This window comes from Artemia sp. Qi Xiang Cuo, chromosome 9, assembly GCF_049724085.1.
Source record: "Artemia sp. Qi Xiang Cuo chromosome 9, ASM4972408v1, whole genome shotgun sequence".
Classification (NCBI taxonomy): domain Eukaryota; kingdom Metazoa; phylum Arthropoda; class Branchiopoda; order Anostraca; family Artemiidae; genus Artemia; species Artemia sp. Qi Xiang Cuo.
This window is the reverse complement of record NC_142802.1, coordinates 19,597,710-19,618,987: the sequence shown is the minus strand read 5'-3', so window position 1 is coordinate 19,618,987 and position 21,278 is coordinate 19,597,710. Positions and strand designations below refer to the sequence as shown.

At 36.2% G+C, this 21,278-nt stretch overlaps 1 protein-coding gene and 1 non-coding gene across 2 annotated transcripts in view; both read right to left on the bottom strand.

The window, feature by feature from the left end:
* Positions 1-10,444: 10,444 nt before the first annotated feature.
* The window catches only part of LOC148948412 (3'-5' RNA helicase YTHDC2-like), an 84,993-nt gene continuing 74,159 nt past the window's right edge, over positions 10,445-21,278 (bottom strand). The window contains exons 17-18 of the mRNA XM_089093919.1: positions 16,357-16,485; positions 10,445-10,730 (exon numbers count right to left, since the gene is read on the bottom strand). Of these exons, the coding sequence (XP_088950045.1) occupies positions 10,725-10,730; positions 16,357-16,485 (135 nt within the window). The 3' untranslated portion in view covers positions 10,445-10,724. The remainder of the gene's footprint in view (positions 10,731-16,356; positions 16,486-21,278) is intronic.
* Positions 13,815-13,917, bottom strand: LOC148948413 (U6 spliceosomal RNA). Its single transcript, XR_016142263.1, has one exon. It is a non-coding gene; the product is annotated as a U6 spliceosomal RNA (small nuclear RNA).

Sequence of the window (21,278 nt, the reverse complement as noted above, 5' to 3'; positions counted from 1 at the left end):
CTTCTATGAAAAATTTGGAACAGTATTTTAAATTGTTTCATCTGTTTGAGAAAAATGTGAACTGAAGTTGAAAATTTTTATATTTATTTTGTGAAAATAGAAATGATCAATATCTTATGTCATTTTCATTGAGAAAATTCAGAATTGGAGTTGAACTTTTCTACCCCCAAGAGAATATTTAGAACAGAACTTTAAATTTGACTCTTTGAGAAAGGTTGGAATTGGATTGAAGATAATTAGATTTTCAGTGGATCTTATTATCGTCATGTTCAATTCATAAGCGATGAAGATAACTTGCAAAATATATTACGGAAAAATTTAGCCTTTTAACTACTATTTCTTATGTCTTTTTTTCGTGTATAAAGTTTCGGACTCTTTCAATTTTCTCTGTTTACCTTATTCTAGTAATTTTAAATATTTCATTTTTATTGATAAAATTAATAATAAAACTTTAACTTTTCTATATTTAATGAAAAATTTGAAACAGTATTTTAAATATTTTCATCTGCTTGAGAAAAATCTGAACTGAAGTGGAAAATTTTTACATTTATTTCGTGAAAATAGAAATGATCAATAGCTTATTTAATTTCAATTTAGTTAATGTCAGACTCACTGTTCGAATTTTCTTTGCGTAGGGCAATATTTGGAACAGAACCGGGAAAAAATTTGAAGTAGAACTTAAAAATTGACTCTTTAAAACGATTCACACTTGAATTTATAAAAAGTTATAATCGTATTCGAACTTGTTATCTCCATGGAAAATAATCATAATCATAACATAACTTTTTATATATTCTAGAGAAAAATTTAGAAGTTTATTTTAAATTTCCTATGTCTCAGTGAGCTTAAAACTGAAGTGGAAGAATTTTATTTTCTCTGGTGAAACTAGAAGTGAATTGTTGTCTTTGGTAAAATTCAGAAGAGATCTTGAACTTTTCTGTCTTCAATGAAACATTGAGCATGCTAGAAGTATCTTTATCTCAAAAAATTCTTTTTCTTTCATCTCTGACCTTTTTAATAGATATTCTGATTGTTTGACGTTCTAGCATACCCTAAAATAATGAACACTTAACAAAATAATGCATAAAATGTTTTTAATGAAATAATGAGATGTAGAATATTAATATAAAAATACGTTAAATACATTATTACACATTATTTCACTTGCGCTTCACTTTCCGTCAATTCATCTTTATATTCATTGATGATATTGTCTGCTAATGTCTTTTTTATTCTGCCTGTGATTTCACTGTCTACTGTCACATTATTTTTGAATAGATGGCAGTTTTGGCATATTGACAAGATATGATTAATGACATTATTGCAGGAGTATGCCTGTCTTCTTCTTCTTGTTCTCTTTAAAATGCTAATACCGGAAAGATGATGATAGGATTTATCAAAAGGTAATGTGTTACCAGAAAACCCTAGCAAGGAGTTGTCCCCGATCATCGACAATTATTTTTAAGTTTGCATTCTCTTTGAGCACTAATTTCTCTGGTAATGATACTCTTGAATATCCACCGTTTACACGATTGAAATTCTTGGGTACTCCAAAGAAATCTAACTTCTCGCTGTCATGACCACTCATACGTACATTTCCAATAGTGTTACCTATTGCACTCGTTTCATAGTTCAGGTATTTCTCCTTGTCAGCATTTAATACGACAATGATTTTATCATGTGCACATACGTTCGTCGAATAATTCATCCTCACTTTTTTACAGATATGAATTGTGTGTTTATCCTTCCACTGCGTAAAAAATACTGATTTAATGAATGCAATAAACTAGGTAGTGTCAATAACCTGCCAGAGAGTACCTGTGGGAAAGCCACGTCGTGTCCACAAACAAACACAGAGTAGGATTGGTAGAGCCGTAAGCATATTTCATGTCATTTTAGGATACACAAAAAATTTAACAAAAAACCATGTTAAAAAATTCAAGCAAGTATTTACGAATTATGGAGGGGACTCTTTGAGGTTGGAAAATGGTTTTAGGAATGACATTATGAATGGAACTTGTTCAGAAAAGATAGAAAACACCCATAAAAAATTAATAAAAAAAAATAGCGAGGGGGCTCTTTGGGGGGCCCCGGGAGGGTGTTTGGGGGGGCCGGTTGCCCCTTTGGGAGCCCGAGGGACCTTTGAGGACCAGGGGAGGGCCTTTGGGGGTCTGAGGAGGGAGTGTGGGGGAGAACATTTCGAAAATTTTACTTGTGAGTTTACTTAGTTTGCAGTGCATCCCTGCGGCGCATCCTGCGGCGCTTTCCGGCGGTACCTCCCTGCGGCGCATCCCCCACGGCGCTTTCATGACCCATTGCACCTCCCTGCTGCACAACCTGTGGTGCTTTCCGGGCCCACGGCGCAGCCCGGCGGCGCGTCTCGGGCCCGGGGGAGCCTTTTGGGACCGGGGGAGGGCCTTTGGGGCACAGGGGGGCCTTTGGGAGTCTGGGGGACACTTGAGGACCGATTCGTCCTTTGGGAGCCGGTTGGCCCTTTGGGGGCGGGGGCCGGGCCTTTGGGGGGCGGGGGGGGCCGTGGGGGCCCGGGGGGACATTTGGGGACCGGTGTAGGGCCTTTGGGACCCCGTTGGTCCTTTGGGAGCTCGATGGGCCTTTGGGGGGCCCGGGGATGGCCTTGGGGGGTCGGGGTTGACCTTTGGGGGCGCCGGTGGCTCTTTGGGAGCCCGGGGGACCTTTGAGGCCCGGGGGGAGGGCCTTTGGGGTCCGGAGGTGCCCTTTGGGGGTCCGAGGGCCCTTTGAGGACCAGGGGAAGGCCTTTGAGGGTCTGAGGAGGGCGTTTGGCGGGCTCGGGCTCTTTGGGAGCTTGGGGGACCTTTGAGTACCGGGGGCTTCCTTTGGGGTTGTGGTGGGGGATCGGAACTCGTTGGGGTTGGGGTAGAGGACCTCACAACACTGTTCAAATGGAACTTGTGTATTATAATGACCACAGAGTTTCACCCTCAAATTCTCTTCTAAAATCTCTTCAAAATCTTCTTTCAAAATGTCTCTAACTGTTTCGCCGATATATTCCCATAAAATGGATAAAACGGTTTCGCCCAAATAATCCCTAAACGTAATTTCAGCGTGTTCCTTTTGTTTGGCCTCTCTGCGCTAACGCATTTCAAATTTCTAGGAAACCCTTTCCTACGTTAATCTCTACATCTCATAAATTTTCCTAGCTAAACTATTAGGGTTTCGTTAGAATATCAATTTATCTCTCCGACTTAAAGCTCCGTGAAGCCGTATTTAAAAATAGAATTTCTATCTCTTTAGACTCCCGCATAATTCCAAGATAACAAGTGATGTCAATTATAATTCCTGACACTAAAGATCAATGAAGCCCTATTTAAAAATAGTATATTAATTTTTCTCTCTGACCTAAAGAACGTTTATCCATCAGACCTAAGATTAAAGAAGCCTTAATGTTTCTTAATTCTCCCCTTCATGAATCAATAATTTCCCCTCGCGATTATGTAAAACAAGTTCACATGTGCTACTCGTGACAGGACCACGTGGTTTATGGTTTTCCATATGAGAAAGTTCCTGTTTTTCCAAGTGAGAAAATTCCTGTTTTTTCATTTTCACTGAGAAAACCATATAACAGACATGAATTGCTGTTGACATCCATAAATGTGACAAAGTTCCTGTTTTTCAAATTCTCACTGACAAAAACCATTAAACATCCATGAAAAACATCAAATAAATCGACCGACACACATAACCATCCATGAATTATGTAAAAAAAGTTATAGGTGGCAGCAGGGGTGAGGGTTCGGAGTAGCACCTCCCTCTCTACTGGCGTACAAGGGCCGGCATAGAGAACGACTGAAGGTCTTGAGTGGTTAACATTCTCCCCCTGTAATGGGGCTAGTTCCCGGGTGCTAGGCATAATCCTCGCCCTCTTTTGGGGAGGGGGACATGGCTCAAAACCTTCCTTATAAAGAAATTAAATTTTAGTTTTTCATGTAGAGAAAAACCAAACTCACCACTATCGCACCCCAACCCCCTTCTATATCGATGCTAGAAAACCATAGTTTTCACTTTGTTTTTCTACTTAAATAAAAAATAGTTGTCAGCTTTACTATAAAATGCGGGAATATGCAATGATGATGCTGAAATTGCTTACGTAAAGACATTTAATTTTTAGATCAAAATACAATTTGGATGGAATCTGACACAGTTCCACAAAATGTGCGACAGTTTAAATGTCACCCTTATTTTACGGACTAATGAACCTAATATGAAACTAGCGAGAGAAACTCTTTTCGAGAAAAACAAATAACGTTGAATTGAATGGCAGTAGTTTTAGAACGAAAGTATAATGATGTAACTAAGGATAATAGCTTAGGATAAAGGTAATAACTAAATACATACAAACTATTTAATTATAAAAAAGACAGTTCACTGAGAGATCCCCAAAAAGCAGGTCGTCCGGAACGCACTATACATTAAATACCTAGGACATAAAAAAATAAAGTTGGGGGGAGGGTATTGAAGGTTGGGGCATGGATGACTAATGGCTGCCGTATCATTGCCTAAAATGTACACGCCTATATTAATATTTTAGTAAAGTCATGGTTTCTCATTGAATTACAATATTTAAACGATTGTTTTTTAGGGTTTAAGAGGGAAAAAAGGTACCTAGGTTATGTTACGTTAGGTTATGTATTTATTATATAATCTTCTTTTTTTCACGAAGGTTCTAAAGAGGTCTCCTAAAATAAAAATTATATTTTAGCACAGCCCTGGTTTCTCAATGAATTACAATATTTAAACGATTTTTTTTTCGGGGGGGGGGGGTTAAGAGGGAAAAAAGGTACCTAGGTTACGTTAGGTTATGTATTTATTATATGCTATGCTTTACTTATATCTTAATTGATTATTTAATTAATTATAAAATAAACTTACATTGTATAATTGGTTAACAGCATCCTGATTCTCCATAACATCAAATGGTTATTGTTCAATCAATAATTGAACTAGAAGTGATATAATATTACAGATGTACACTGTACTTATACACTTGAATTTGAAGGAAACATTATTAAAAATATAATTTCTGTCTTATCGTATCCCAAACACTTTGGTAGAAAATATTCATAATGAGTCCTTTATTTGGACTCCCTTTATCGTCATAGACTATTTTTAGATCTAGGTTTGGAATATAGAAATGTTGTTCTGGCTCTACTCCAATTGTCTTCCATATTCGGTGTGCCATTAGAATTCGAAAGGCTTTTACTACTGGTACAACTTCAATGGCCAGAACCTTCCGCAACTCCTGCGTCCTGTACCAGAGAGCAAGGCTGTACCCAGTGGAGGGGTTAGGGGGTTCGAACCCCCCTGAAATGTTTGTTTGACTCGTAAAAACGTAACAAAGATCGATATAAAAAAATTTCGTATGCGTTTTTTGAGGTTTTTAGTGTGCGAACCCCCTCCCCGGAAAAAAAATTTGAGTAAAACCCCCTCCGAAAAAAAATCCTGGGGACGGCCTTGCCAGATAGAACTAAATACCGTCGCCATATTCAACGATCAGTGAGAAGAGAAGAAGCCCCAATACAGCCACAAAGGCCGGATGGGATATAAGTCAAGTCAAGATTATTAATAACATAAACAGACCTAACTGAATAGTCAATTCCAACCAAATTCCTATTAGACTTTTATATAACCAGTCTATCTTAAGCCTGTGATGATTCTGTGTGAGTAATTCAGTAGCCTTGACCTAATAGGCGAATAGTTTAAATCATTGATTGTTTGGAATTTTGGATCAATAATTAGGATTCAGTGACCTTGACCTAATAGGAAAATGGTTTAAATCTTTGATTGTTTGGACTTTTTGATTTATAATAATATATTTTATAAATATTCATAATTACATAACCACAGTTTATGTTAAATAAGTGAGAATAAAATTTCACAGATTGGGTTGAAGATTCTTTCGCTTTTCCACTCACTGAATCTCGTTTTACGAACCTTCTTTCATCTAAGAAATAAATTCGCCCCACACCCAGTCTGTGGTCTGTCGAAATCAAAGAATTATTGTCCCGAGTGCGGACCGCTGGTAACCACAAATTATGTCCAATGCGTATCAGGATGCGGCAGCTGGTACCACGCAGGCGTTAATAAATGTGCCCAATTGGGCTAAAAGACCATACAGGTGAATGGTTGTGCATGGACTGTCATGCAAAAAAAATCCCGTGACTCCGAAGTGGCAAGTATCTCAACCCCCACAAAAGCCTAGTCCAAAGAGACCTGTAAAAGGAAGCAGAATCGGCCTCTTCACCACAAATTACTATGGTACCAAAAACCAACTCCGAGCTACCGAAAGGGACTAAGCCGTCTGCGGTAAATGTAGAAGTTCTTAACTATGAATCCAAAACAATTCTTCTTAGTGAGAAAATTAAGACCCTGGAAGCCAGTTTATCGGCATCTCAAGCAGAAAATCTAGAAATCCGGACAAGGTACTCAACGTTTCTGTCAGAAATGGAGGAAAAGGACAATCAAATTAAAGTGTTGACAGGTCAGTTGGAGGTTAAAGACTTTCTTATAGCCCAGCTGAAACAAGAACTTTCGGTGGCTATCGAAACCCGCCCTTGTGACCCTTCGCAAACTGCCCGGGACCAAATTACCATGTCAACGCAAACGGACAATGATTTTGCTGTTGCTAACCGAAATTCACCTCCCTGATAATGAAGTGCAAAACATAAAATCTAGCCAAAGCATAGCCCGTGACTGTGTGATCTTAACAGACGAAAAGAATCCTGGTGATACGTCATCAGCTAGTGCAAGTGAACCCATTCTGACTTTTGCAGAGATGAGTGACGTAAGAACGTACGACAGTAAAACGGACAGTGCCGCTCGTAAATACAACATGTTTTGCCGGTTCTTTGAACGAGGGTTTTGTAGACGGAAGAAAAAGTGTCGGTTTTTACATATATGCTTAAATTTTAGATCAAAATGTTACGACAAAAATGATTGTAGTTTTGACCGCGTAGATTTGTGTAGTGTTTTAACTTGTAGGCTACTGGTTGAGAATGCGTTTTCGCTCATGTCACTCCTGACTTTCGGAAGTTAAGAGGGCATGCGCCAACGAGCACGCCATTATCCCTCCCTGATGGTCGCGCTTGCCGGTGTCAGCGACAACCTTACGAATATCAGACAAAAAATAGTTTCGAATCTCTGCCAAGCTTTGATCACCAGAGTTAAATCCCCAAAGCCCGTCTCCAAAATCCCTAAATACCTCTACTTTAGTATCCCCTTTCAGTTTTCCTCCCCCTCCCATATGCACTTCTCCCCCACCTCTTCCCACCATGTCCTGGCAGAAGTATTTCCGAAATTTTCAGATAGCAGGCAGAACGATCCACAGGTAACATGCAGAGTTTCTAAAATTTCAAATAGGGAGACGAACGCTAATACATTTTCTGCTCCTTGGCCACCGTTTCCGTCTCGTAACCGTTTTGCAGCCCTTCATGATGAATCAGATAGCCTAGTTATTGAATTAGATGAGCCTGAAGTCTCTCTCCCGCCTAAACAGATTTACACAAAACAAACAAAAGTAAACAAACGTAAAGTTGCTGAAAAAAAGTCCCTCAATCACGTTTTCCTTCTTTTTTAACTTTAAATGCGGAAAGCGTTGATAAAATGGGAGAGCTTGAGGGTTATGTTCATGGAACCGGAGCTGATATTAATACAGTTACAGAAGTACATAAATAAAGTCCTGAACATCTTACAATACAAGGTTACAAACAATTTATTAACTAAGACATAATTATCCGTTAGCTAAGAAAGGTGGCGGCGTAGCGTGTTTTGTACGTGAGCAGTTAGCGCCACGGCTTCTGCAGGTTCCCCATATTGATGACGATGATGAAATGATTTGGATTATGATTCGACCAAAAAAGCTACCAAGATCTGTAACTGGTATTGTTATTGGAGTATTTTATTGCTGACCTAGTATGGCATCTTTCCAAAAAAGGTCTTTGCTGAAAAGTAAGATTTGCGGGTTGATTTTATTACTTCTAAGTACCCGAATGTTGGAATTTGCGTTACTGGTGATAAGAACGATCTAAGAATTGAAAGTTTCCTCAGCAGTCAAGGACTCAAGCAAATAGTGAAGTTTCAAACTACTAAAGGTAATACTAAACTCGACGTAATTTGCACAAATTTGTCAGAATATTATAATGAACCTCAAGACCTACCTCCCCTTGGTGGTAACGACCACTATATGATAAAGTGGGCTCCTCTGCCTTCATATAAAGTAAAATGTGTCATTGAGAAAGTTTCCTACCGAGCTCTATCGGACAGGGGTCTTTTAAAATTTAGAAATTGGATTACACCCTAGTCCTGGGATGAGGTAGCAATTTTAGATTCCTTCGATGAAACAGCTAAATTTTTGCAAGATAAATTAAGAAACAAATATGAAGAATGCTTTCTCGAGAAAACGTTCAAGCGGTGCAAGACAGATCGTCCTTATATAACCCAAGAAATTAAAGATTTTATTCAGTATAAAATTCAACTAAGAAAAGAAGGGAAAATAGGAAATACTAATATGCTCCGCAACAAAGTACGTAAAACGACAAGAAAAGCTGCGACTGAGTATTACCATAAAAAATTGATAACATTTTTGAATCAAAGCCTAGCATGGGGTATAAGGAAATAAAATGAATTTGTGGAAAATCCCCAAGTGGTGTTGATTCTTGTTCAGATTCTAATGATGAAACAGTTGCTAATCAGTTAAATGGTCATTTGGCCAGAATAATCCAGTCTTTGCCGCGTCTTGATGTAAATAAAACGAACCAAGAGTATCAGAAAATTCCACACGATGGCGTACCCTTACCTACTATTTCTGAGAATCAAGTTTTCAGTAAAATAAAAAAACTTAAACGAATTAGTATAATTTCCATAGATATTCCGATTGAACTTATAAAAGCATTTCCTGACAAATTGACTAAGCCACTAATATAATTTTTTAATTGCATTTCAACTTCTTCAGTTTACCCACAGATACGGAAAACGGGGTATGTTACTCCAATCCCTAAAAAAGATACTGAACTTAATTTCGATGGAGTGAGGCCAATCACTTTGACCCCCTTGTTCAACAAAAATCCGAAAGTTTTGTAGCAAATTGGCTAAAAGCTGAAGTTGAACCCCTCCTTGATCCTCATCAGTACGGTAACAGAAAGAATACATTAATATCCCATTATCTAGTCAGTCTTTTAAATTTTATTTTTAAGCATGTTGATGAGCCTGGTAAATGGCTAAAGTTAATAAAAATTGATTTTAAAAAGAGTTTCGATTTGATTGATGATAACATTTTAATTTTTAAGCTTTTAATTGGTTTTAGAGTAAATGCTGCTGTTGTAAAAATGATTCAGAGATTTTTAATAAATAGGTTTCAAATCTTAAAATATAAGAGGTCTTTCTCTGAACCCGAGCCAATTTTTTGTGGTGTACCTCAAGGTACCATTCTTGGTCCTATTCTTTTTCTAGTTATGATCAATGATACAGCTAATGATTTTGAAGACCGCTGGAAATATGTTGATGACCTTACCTATGGAGAAATTTATGAAGCAAATGACTGAGCAAAGCTCAAATTTTAATTGATAACGTGAAGACTAAAGCTTCCAGTTCAAATATGAAAGTAAATGACAGTAAATCTTGAATTTTAACTATTTCATTTGTAAATTATTCTGAACCAAATTTTCTACCAACTATCTCTGATTCTTTTAAAGTAAGGAAGATTAAACTCTTGGGAGTTATAATTACCAGTGATTTAAAACGCGAAGCAAACACATCTAGTCTAGTAAAAAAGGGTAATGCTGGGCTGAAGATGCTCAAGCTTATGTCAAAACATGGCGCCCATCCAGATCACCTCCTCCGAATATTTACATATTTTATTTGCCCAATTCTGCAATATGCAGCTCTTGTATGACATTTTGGACTGACGACTGAGCAAAGCGCCAGGATCAAAAGTGCTCTAATGATAGTATCAAAGCAGGCAGAAATGTCGTATGAAGAGCTGCTGACAAAGTTTAAAATGCAAACCTTGAAAAAAAGAAGAGAGAAACTCTGCATGGATTTCGGAAGAAAATCCCTCATCCACTTAATCGACAAAACCCTTTCCCCCCCCTCAATCCACAACAAAACGATTCCCACGCAGGGTTGCAATGCCCGTTGAGAAACTTCAGCCGGTACGCTGTGCCCATCAGCGGTTAGCGAAGTTTTATACCTAGTTTCGTAAATATGTACAACGAAAATCAGGAGGATTGATTAGTGTTTTTTTTTTAATATTCAATTTTTAATGTGACCGTAATGTGACTATGCTTGTATAATGTGACTAATGCTTTTTATTGTGACTATACTAAAGACATTTGGCAGTGACATGAAGATTTTGATGAAAATAAAAGTGCATCTATCCATCTAATAGCTCATAAAATGGATAAACTTCAAACTGATTTCATTAATCGAAGGTATATGCTCAAATGAGTATAAAATTAAAAAATGATTAAACTGATAAAATAACTTCAAGTAGCAGATGAAAATCAAAGGTCAAATTGATAAAATATCTTCAAATAGCAGATGAAAATCAAAGATCAAATTGATAAAATATCTTCAAATAGCAGATGCAAATCAAAGATCAAATTGAGTTGCCATGAAGACTCTTAATTAGATCACAATGCCGAATTGACGAATCAAAATAGTGTCAAGTCGTATGGGCTAGAATTCTGACGTCAAACCTATAAAAAGAAGAACAAATAAATATTCTGAAATAGTTTTCATGAAAAGGAGTGTCTTAATAAAACCAAAAAGAAAACAAAAAAATTTGCTCTTTATGTTTTAAGAGCCCAAGAACACTAACAGAAGAAGACAGGGGCCTCCCTCCCTTCCCCGGGGAAGATAAACGAGTACAGGAAGTAAAAAACTCTTTAGCATTCGGGGAAAGACTAATTTTTTTCTGGCATTTTTTTTTTAATCTTACCCCCACCCTGAAAAATTGTTTGCAATTTTACCATCCTCCTTAGAAAAATATCAGTTGGCTTCTTCGTTAAAAATATTACATTCTTACCTTGTCAGTTTTCTATTTCTACTTGGTATTTGTGCTAAGTGTTTCCTTCAGGTTTTCACTCATCTCCCTTTTTCCAAAAAATTTTGATTTTGGCTATGAAGCCGTTTTTATTAACTTTAGCCTTAATCAGAATTTGCGACTGTTGAATAACTGGATTTGGGCAATATCCTAGCTTATACAAGTGCACCTCAATGCCAGTTTATACCAGTGGAAATTTTTATTGTCATTATTTACCTTGTTAAAAGTACTTAGGTTCAATAAAAAACGTCGAAACTAAAACCTGATTATTTAGCGAAAACCAATTTGCACTGGGAGCATAATTTATAATATACCTTAATAACGGAAATCCTAGTAATTTGTTGTAGCTATTCTTGAATTTTTTCATGTACTTTTTAGCTTCGTCATCCACTGACGGATGTTTATGGTTATGTTGGGTTTAGAGGGCACGTGAGTCAGCCCCAAGTCTAACCTAGGCGATTCAGAGTACGCAAATGACCATGGTCTCCTGTCTAAGAGTATTAGAGAAACCGAAGAGAGACTCACTCAGGTGGCAAACATCGCCCAACCGATGGGCCTCAAAATCAATATTCCTGACGAAGAAGAAGCTGAGGTTGTGGGGAAATTAAGCATATTAAATCTTTGCACAGTACTTTCCATATGGGTCCTCCAATATAGCTGTTAATCTAAAAAATTGAAAGAACCAGAAATAAGAAACCCGAATGTGCTTAGCTATTCTTGCCTCCAAAGCATCCTCGGTGTCAGACTATTCGAAAGTATGGGCAATGCATAGCCGATTACGCTTTCGACACCATGAAACCGACACTATAATAAAAAAACACCGGCTACACTGGTACGTCAAACGCCGATTAGCTGAGTAGCAAGTTCTTCATATATATATATATATATATATATATATATATATATATATATATATATATATATATATATATATATATATATATATATATATATATATATATATATTCATGAGTGACCAATCGAACCTTCCTTGATTAATATTAATTTATCTTTCCTAAGCAATCGGTCCCAAATAGTTAAATATAAACATAAGTTTTTCTGGTCCTTCGTCAATGCTTAATGGGGTCTCACAGGGCAGATTAACAGGTCCAATATTCAAGTCTTGTTTTGGTCCAAGGTCCAAATATTCAATTAGGTTCAACCTTTAATTTTTTATAATTTAGCCCTAGGTCCAAAAATAAGAAGTCCAATAATTAAGGATTGGAATATTGGATGAAAGTTTACCCCCAAGAAAATTTTTTCGATGACTTGACGAGCTTAGAGGTTTGTAAGACAAATACCAAAAACAGTCCTTTAGAAACCCTTTATAACGTTTTCCACTAGGACCTGAATAGTAACATGGTTGTCATTTCTTTGAAACCTAATGTTTTATCAATAAATTTTTTACCTTCTGTTTCCCTCCTTTAGTAAACTAGTTCCAAAAGAAATTCCTGTCTAAATTATTATTATTATTAACGATTATAAAAGTGATCTCATGTGGGAGATTCACATTTCAAACGTAATCAGACGAGCTAATTTTCCTTTTTTCTTTCTTAAAATGTTTCTAATAAATACCAACTGCCGATTTTTTTGATTTAGTTTGAAGTTTTACTTATTTTTAAGTTGTTTTCTTACTAACATTTCCACGATGTTTCCTTACAACATTTGCTGGCTGTTTTCACGCAGAATTTCATTTTGGAATCAGGAAACAGGCAAATTTATCTCTTCGCACCCTGTACTCCCTCCGGTAATCTAGAGATTATTTACTATTTTTTCGTAATTTATAAGTTTTCTAAATTGTTGGCGTAGTTTTACGTTTATTATTATTTTTGATAGTTCCAAAACTTTCACAATTTTTAAATGTTTACACACCAATATTAAGAATTACTGAAAGGAAATGAGGACTACTTTATTTCTATTTCCTTAATAAATTCAGAATAGTGACTTTGGAGGCAGATGAAGCGATTTTGTCTCCTTTTTGGCAACGACGCAAGATCTAACCCACGAATTGATGCATACTATTTCCCATAGAAATTTTAAAGCTCCTTCCAAGAGAAGCAAAATATGTTTTTTTCTTATTGACGTAAACTCCTAGCTTGGCTAGATGATGCTTTAAGCAAATCAATTTCATCTCACTTTTCAAGTCTATCTTTCTATTAACTCAAAGAAAAAAAAGGTAGGGAGATGGTGAGGCACGAACAAAAGAGCCTCACTTTTAGTGTTTTAACCATAGAAATCAAAAGTAATTAAAAAATCATGGGAGGAGGAGGTATGGGGCCAGATACCAAACTTTGTGTTTCTCACTTATGCAGATTAAAAATATTCGATGGACTTTGATTTCGACAAAGTGCAACATTTCCACCTTTCTATCAAAGTAGAAGTGTGAGATCTCTGTTGCCTTTAACAATTGAGCTGCATTCCGGAGGTACATTTCTTAGATTTTTCACCATTTTCGTCAAAATGGTTATCTTGCCGTTTTCATCCCATACCGTAAGAATTTTGAGGGGGGGGGGCATAAAGGGTGCTGTAGGGGTGACAGGCTGCCCAATTATCACTTTTGGTCCTTAATAAGGCTACTTAGCTTTAATTTTTGACCGAGTGGGCCCTCCAACTTTTAAAGACCATCCGTTCTAAATGATGAGGCCAGAAAAAAAAGACAATACTTGAGAGACACGTAGCTCTTAGACAAATAAATTCTATTACGTTAACTATGATAAATAATTTCTATATTGGCGCATACAATTTGGAACGCTTCACGATTTTACGTGTCATCCTTGCGCAGGGGCCACGCTAATCTCTGTATCCTTCCAATTTTAGTGCATTTCTTCCCGAAGGATGACATTATTATGTTCTGCAAATTATTATATATACCTTGAAAATCATCAAGATCCTTGTAACTCTATGTAAAGCAATTCCTAATTTTCTCGGAAGTTTTCTAAATTCGACAAAGTGAGAAAAATTCCCCGAGACTTCTTAAGCAAACATTTGGGTAGACATGAAGTTCATCAATTTATGAAATATTATTAACGCGGCTGCAGTATCCAGCTGTTTCTAAGGGGTTACCAACAAGGAAATCAAATATGAATTAAAGGCAGGAACATATGGATATAAACTTGCTGCTACTATGAAACGATTATGGTGACAGATAGTACACCTGTGAGATTACACCTGCGCCAGATATCAAACATCCCATTGGTCAAATGACAAACAGGACCGAAGTCTCTAAAAGATGTATTATATTTTTGGGAATGGGCAAAAACGTGGAATTACTTGCAAAATATAGGAATTATTCAAAAGTGTCAAGAATGTCAAGGCTTAAAGGGACAGCAAGAATTCCAAGGCCCCCTACCCTGCGAACATATCTGCTAGTACCACCGGTGAAAGAAATTTTACTTGTACTTACGGGAGCCCTGCAAAACGTACGATTCGCATTGTCGCGTGGGGCCCAGTGCAAAAAATCAGTTTTTTCATTGTGTAGATTTTACCATTTATAGAGGGGATATCTCCAACACATTTTGTTTAGTCGTAAAACCTAAGAATTCAAACGAATAAAACTTATCAGCCAATGAGTTTCATCGGACTGCCAGTCCATACGCAAGGTTATTTGGTTTAGAACAGGGGTCAGTTGCATGACTCTGTAAGCTTAGCCAGAGTTGACCCAGCTCAAGGGGTACCCAGAGAAATATCGGGAAGCTAAACAGGAAGGGTGTGCGGAAGTACGGGATGGCTGGCAACCAACACCCCATCGCACTTCATGGCTGAAGAGCCATAAAACAGAAATCAGCACCACCGGTGGTAACCGTGATGTCCAATACCGTATTCTTTATCTTTACCTTTATACAGCTACCTGGATTAAATAGGAAAAGATATGGTTAAAATTTACACGCGGAAAGGAATGAAAATCTCACTTTTACATAGTTCAGACTTTAAAGAAAACAACATACATATTTTGGCCATGGCTGAGTAAAAGGCGAAGATATTCTGGCTTTAAAATTTTAACTTTACAATTTAAATTTAAGCATGCTTTTGAGTTTTCTTTAGTGTTCTTTAAGTATTCTTTAAATTTAAGTATTTTGACTTTCTCCAGTGTCCTTATAAATGATGCTGTGCAATCGGTCGGACAATCAGTCTCAACTGAGCAAAATATTTGGCTAATAGCTGGCGAAGACATTCCATCATTTCAATTATCACCAAATTATTCTATCTTCCTCTATTATATTCATAGATAATATGATTTCAATTTGATTGACAATTCAGTCCCAGGACAAGATATTTGGCTAATAATTGGCAAAAATATTCTAGCATTTAAATTGTAACCAAAGCATTCTGGCCAAGTATACTTAAAAATGATCATACCCCTTCGATTGGATATTTAATCCCATCTGTACAAAAACTTAGCCAATAGTTGACGTATAAATTATAGATTTGGATTCTGACCATCCATTCTAACTTCCTCTATTGCATTTACAAATAACGATGCCCGATTGGATGGAAAGTGAGCCTCAATTGAGTACATTCGGCTTCTCAAGGAGACTAAAGAATATTTTCTGAATTACGAAGTACAGTTTAAAGCTTCGGAAACTTTAGAAAATGATAAGAATAGCAGAGTAAAACCCATAAATCCGGGTATTTGGATATAAAGACCTATTTTTTTGTTGTTGCAAATTTCACATTTTGCCCATTACCCCCACTTTTATAGCTAGGACAGGATTAATAACAATCGTTATAGTCGTTTTCTTAACTGGTCTGATGTTTAGCTGGATTGTAATATTTACATACAACGATTTATTTATTAGGACCAATTGTAGAGCCCGTTGGACATCCAAAAAATGACAAGGTTTTTTTCTAAAACAAAAATAAAACTAGGCTATTAAGCTATCACGGCAGGTCATTAATGTTGTTACTGCTTATTTTAAGCCAATTATAATACTCTCGGCTTTCGAATTTTTCCAATCTTTCTGGAACTCGAGAGGCTAAGCTTCGAAATATAAATTTCGAGAATACATATTCAGAAGTTAAGTACCGAAAATCGTGAGCTTGTTTTCGGATCAAGCTAATTAAAATTCTGCAAGGCCGATTTGCAATAAGAACAACAATACAGTTCTGATATATACTGAGGAAAGTAAAATAAAATATCGCCAAATCTATTCGGTTCACTGTTTCTCAGACAGGAAATTATATATTCAACTTGTAACTAAATTAAATATTTGACAACAAGGAGAAAAATGTTGGTTAACATTCCAACAGACCCCTCTATGTGAATGAAAAAAGTAACCTACCTTGACTGGGTTTGAGTCTCCAGAAGCAGGAAGAGGACGTTGACCAATGCCTTCGGGCTGAGAAAGGCCTAGAACTACTTCTTCTTGCTTCAATATATCAATGACTTTTCTTAGAACAGAAGACTCACTCTGGAATAAGAAACAATAAGGAAAATAAAATAACGAGAAATTCTGGAATTACAGACACAGTTAGGCAGGAGACAATCAACCATAAAATTTAGAAAAAGAGAAAACTTTTTTATTTTTCAACAAGTTTTATTGACACAAGAATTCAACGTTTATGTGCACAAGTTCTACGTTTAGATGTTTTTATGTTATGTTTAAGTTTTATGTTTAGATATTCCAAATGACAATATGAATGTGAGACACAATACGGGACATAAATTTAACTAGCTTTAACATATCATTGTGTACTATAGTGTTAAATATTTGGAGCGAAGCTGGTGTGAAAATAACAGTTTCGACTATGTATATAGTCACAACTTAAGCAACCAATAATTGTGTATTTATATCTGTACTTTTTCTTGAAAATCGACAAATAGTTTTTTCAGAAAATTGGCACGCTAACATTTATGGTCCGAAAAAACGATCTAGATAGGTTACAACTTTGGAAAAATTCGTTTAGAGCTTTAATTTTGGAAAACATTTTTCATATGAATGATGTCACATTCATATGCATTTACAGAGCAACTTATATCATTTCTTCCCAAGGGTGATCGTACGGTTTTCGGTATCTATTACTCATAGAAAATTATACAAAACGACCAATGACTCTGAAAAGGTAAGGTAAAAGGTATGAAACAAGCGACTGCCAGAATCACATTGAATCGCTAATGTAAATATTGCACAAGGAAATCTGCGATCAGAAGACAAATCAAAATTACAATGGTATGAAGAAACGTGTTATTTTAGCACCGCTAAAAAACTGAGTAAAATTAACACTGGGATTGTCGATCGCCTCCCAGGAGAATATAAACCCTAAAAGAGGCAAGTGTCTATGAAGGATAAACAGGAGGAATTAAATTCACGCTATAAATTTTAAATACAATTGAAATTGCTGATTTGTTATCCTATGACTTAAAACTAAAGAATAGCACGCTAATTATGCTAAAGCGTAATTTGGATATTTTAGAGGGTACGTGGAATGGAACATGCCTGGTTGTTACTGAATTGTATAACAACGTAATTAAAACGAAAATATAATTACTGGGGAAAAGCTGGAAAAGAATTTTTTTCGGTATCTGTGACGTCGTGTGAAATTATACAAGATGATGAATGAATTCACACAGCTCAAACAAAGGGCATGGAAAAAATGTCTTTGGTAATGATGAGCGAAAATGAAGCACTATAAGATATGCGGCTAGAAGACATGCGACAACAGGCATCACAATGAATCACAAATGAAAATGATAGACAATACAATCTGTGGTTGGAAGACAAGCGACAGCGAGGATCACATCGAATCGTAAAGAAAATGACGCGTAACAAAATCTGCGGTTAGAAGAGAAGCAACAGCGAGAATCACAATGAATCCCAGGCGAATAAAAATCTTATAAGATTTTTTAAGCTATTACTTCACCTGCCTCCATTTATGACATCATAATCATGGCACTAAATTTTCAAATTACATGGAAGTTCTGCGCCCGTCATCGGAGATTTAAGTTTTTCGAGAAACAAATAAGACGCAAGGTTTCATTAGGATCAAATAATCAAATAGATCTAAAATCCAATACTGAATTTGTCAAAATTGACAATACTCACCGATATAGCACGATACCAAAGCGACAAAAACTAAATGGAGTTACGTCAATAGGGGGGGGGGGGCAAGTCCCATCAAGGATTCAGCGGCTCAACAGACTCAATGATTCAACAGAATCAAATAATCGAATAGATTTAAGATAAATATCTTGAACCATGATATATGGAAATAGAGAACAGATGATACAAATTAAGATAGATGCAGATAAAGAGATTGATGAATACAGTCATAGATGTAATAAAACTAGAAATATTGGCATAAAAAAATCAAAACGTCCACTGATTCAATAGATTCCTATACTAAATCAATCAAAATTGACAACATTAACATATACAGTGTGATACTAGCAGCAGGCCCGCTCAAGGATTCAATATACTCAAGGGTTTAATGGAATCAAATAGACTTAAGATTGGTAGCAATAGAAATATATTGATCTATGATGGATAAAAATAGACAGCAGATGTTACGAATGAAGATAAAGATTTATTTGTCCCCCCCCCCCCCAATGCCTGCAGATTTGAAAATAAATTTTTTCGGTATTTTCAGTGAAAAATGTGCTTTTTGAATTATCATTAAAGAAAAAAAAAGGAAGAACACGACAAGATGTCTTCTCTTAGGCTTTTACAGATACATCTTTACCCCCTAAGTTCAACAAATAGAAATCAAAGACTAAATGATTTCAGAGTATAAGCAGTTATAAAACTTAATAATTAAACTTAGGATATTACTTTAAGTTCTTGACATATTTTTACTCCCTGATAATTACCCACTATAAGTCCGGTAAACGTAAATTCACAGAGATAAGGCATTTTCCAAAATACCGTAGTACACGTCTATAAGCCACAAGAATACACTTTAGAAAATATTCTAGTCAGAATTTCTAAGGATTCACTGAGCAAAACTTCAACTATATGACAAAAAAAAAATTATCACTTCTTATATTTAGACTACACTATTATAGCGTATTTACGTGTTACGAGTCATTCAGCACCTCTCATAGATAATATTTTGTTGGTTCTAAGTATGTGGACCGTAGTTATGCTGATATGGTTTCGTTATCCTTGTTCTGACCATTTCCTAGTTGTCGCAACGGTACCTTGTGGCCGAATGAAAATAAATGAATTAAAAGAGTGAAGACTCTGTCGTTAAAAAAAGAGAATTTACAGAGGTTTTGTGAAGAGTTGAGCAGCATTGATTTTAATGAAATTTTAGATATGAAAGATGACACTTCTGATGCATTTGATCGCATGATGGGGATTGTACAGCCAATATATGATAAGACTTGCCCAGTGAAATGTTTGAAACCCCATAAGAATGAGCCCAGGAAACCCTGGATAACTACAGAAATTCTTGAAGCGTCATATTTAAGAAATCAATTGTATGTAGATTATCTAAATAGTGAATGTGCCGAAAAACTGGAAGAACTCAAAATAATACGCAATAAAGTGAACTCGATGAGAAGAAAAGCTAAAAAAGAATACTTTGTGAATCAATTGGGTTTAAATAAGGATAATACTGAAGGAACTTGCATTGGGAAAGAAGAAACAAGCTCCACCCAATTCGCTACTGATTTAAGGAGAAACTTTTAATGATGAAACGATTATTGATAATAGATTTGCTGAGTTTTTTTTCAAGTATTGGCCAAAATGTACAGGCGGAGGGGCTGATGAATGCTAGCGATGATTTTCTGGAGTATAAATTTGTGGATGATAGAGGAATTGGAAGTTATTTTGAATTTCAGCCGTGTACTGAAGATGAAATTCTGAAGGTTGAGAAAACAATCAAATCTAATTCAGCAGGCACAGATGGGATTAATCTTAAGACTTTTAAGTCAGTAATGTGTTATTTACTACCATGCCACGTCCACATAATCAATCTTTCCCTCTAAACCGGTCAATTCCCTGATGCACTTAAAAGGGCAAAAGTCATCCCCCTTCAAATGGGTGGTTCTAAGCTAGACATTGAAAATTATAGACCGATATCAATCCTACTCCTGTTTTCAAAATTATTTGAAAAAATTGTTCATGAAAGGCTTTATAAAACGGGACCTTACGAAAATGGGGATACTAAGTGAAACCCAGTTCGGCTTTAGGAAAGGTCACTCGACCCCGGACGCCGTCCATTCCCTCTGTGATACTGTGAATAAATGCTTTGAACGTGGTGAAATTCCTTTGACTGTTTTTATTGATTTTAGAAAAGCGTTTGATACAGTGGATTTTAAAATTTTGGTCAAACGTCTTCAATCCCTTGTAGCTCATGGTAACTATTCGAAGTGGTTTGATAGTTTTTTGAGTGGTAGATCCCTTCAAGTTATATTAAATGATGTTTTTTCCTCTCCTTTTCAAGTAAAGTGTGGTGTACCCCAGGGGTCTGTCTAAGGACTACTCCTGTACCTTGTGTATGTTGATTCAATGCGTTTCTACTTACCTGAGTGCTTTATTACTACTTTACCGATGATACTGCTCTAACTGTGTCTAGTCAATTCATTGATGGTTTGTTGATGAAAGTAAATAGGGTTTTAAAGTTTTTTTTTTGTATTTACAAGTTTGAGCCTTTTGTCAGTAAATGTTAAAAAAACTAATTTTATGAAATTTCGAAGAGTTGGTAAGCAGCCAAGTGATGATGGAGAGGTATTTTTTAATGGTAGGGCTTTGTCACAGGTGCATGAAGTGCGTTATTTGGGTTTCCAGCTTGATTGTAATTTGAGTTGGAGGCCCCATAGTGATCTTGTTGCAGCTAAAGCTGCTAGAGGTCTGGGAATTTTGCGCCGATTAAAGCATGTTTTACCAGTATCAGTTCTTCTGTTACTATACCATACTATTGTTGCGCCCTATATTTCTTATGGCTGTGTTCTTTGGTCAAGTAATTTTTATGAAAATTTTAAAAGAGTGTAGATTCTTAAAAATAAAACAGTATGTCTCCTTGGTAATTATGTAGAAAATGTGAATGATACCTCGTCGTGTTTTAAGAAATTACGAGTGCTTAATATTGGTCAGATTCGCAATTATCAACCTGCTGTTTTTGCTTATCGATGTTGGAATGATCTATGTCCTGCAGTATTTACTGATTTTTTTTCGTGTAAATCGTTCGCTCCACAGGTATGCGATTAGAGAGGCAGATAATTTTGTTGTTGAGTGCCGAGACACCACACGCGCAGGTTTTA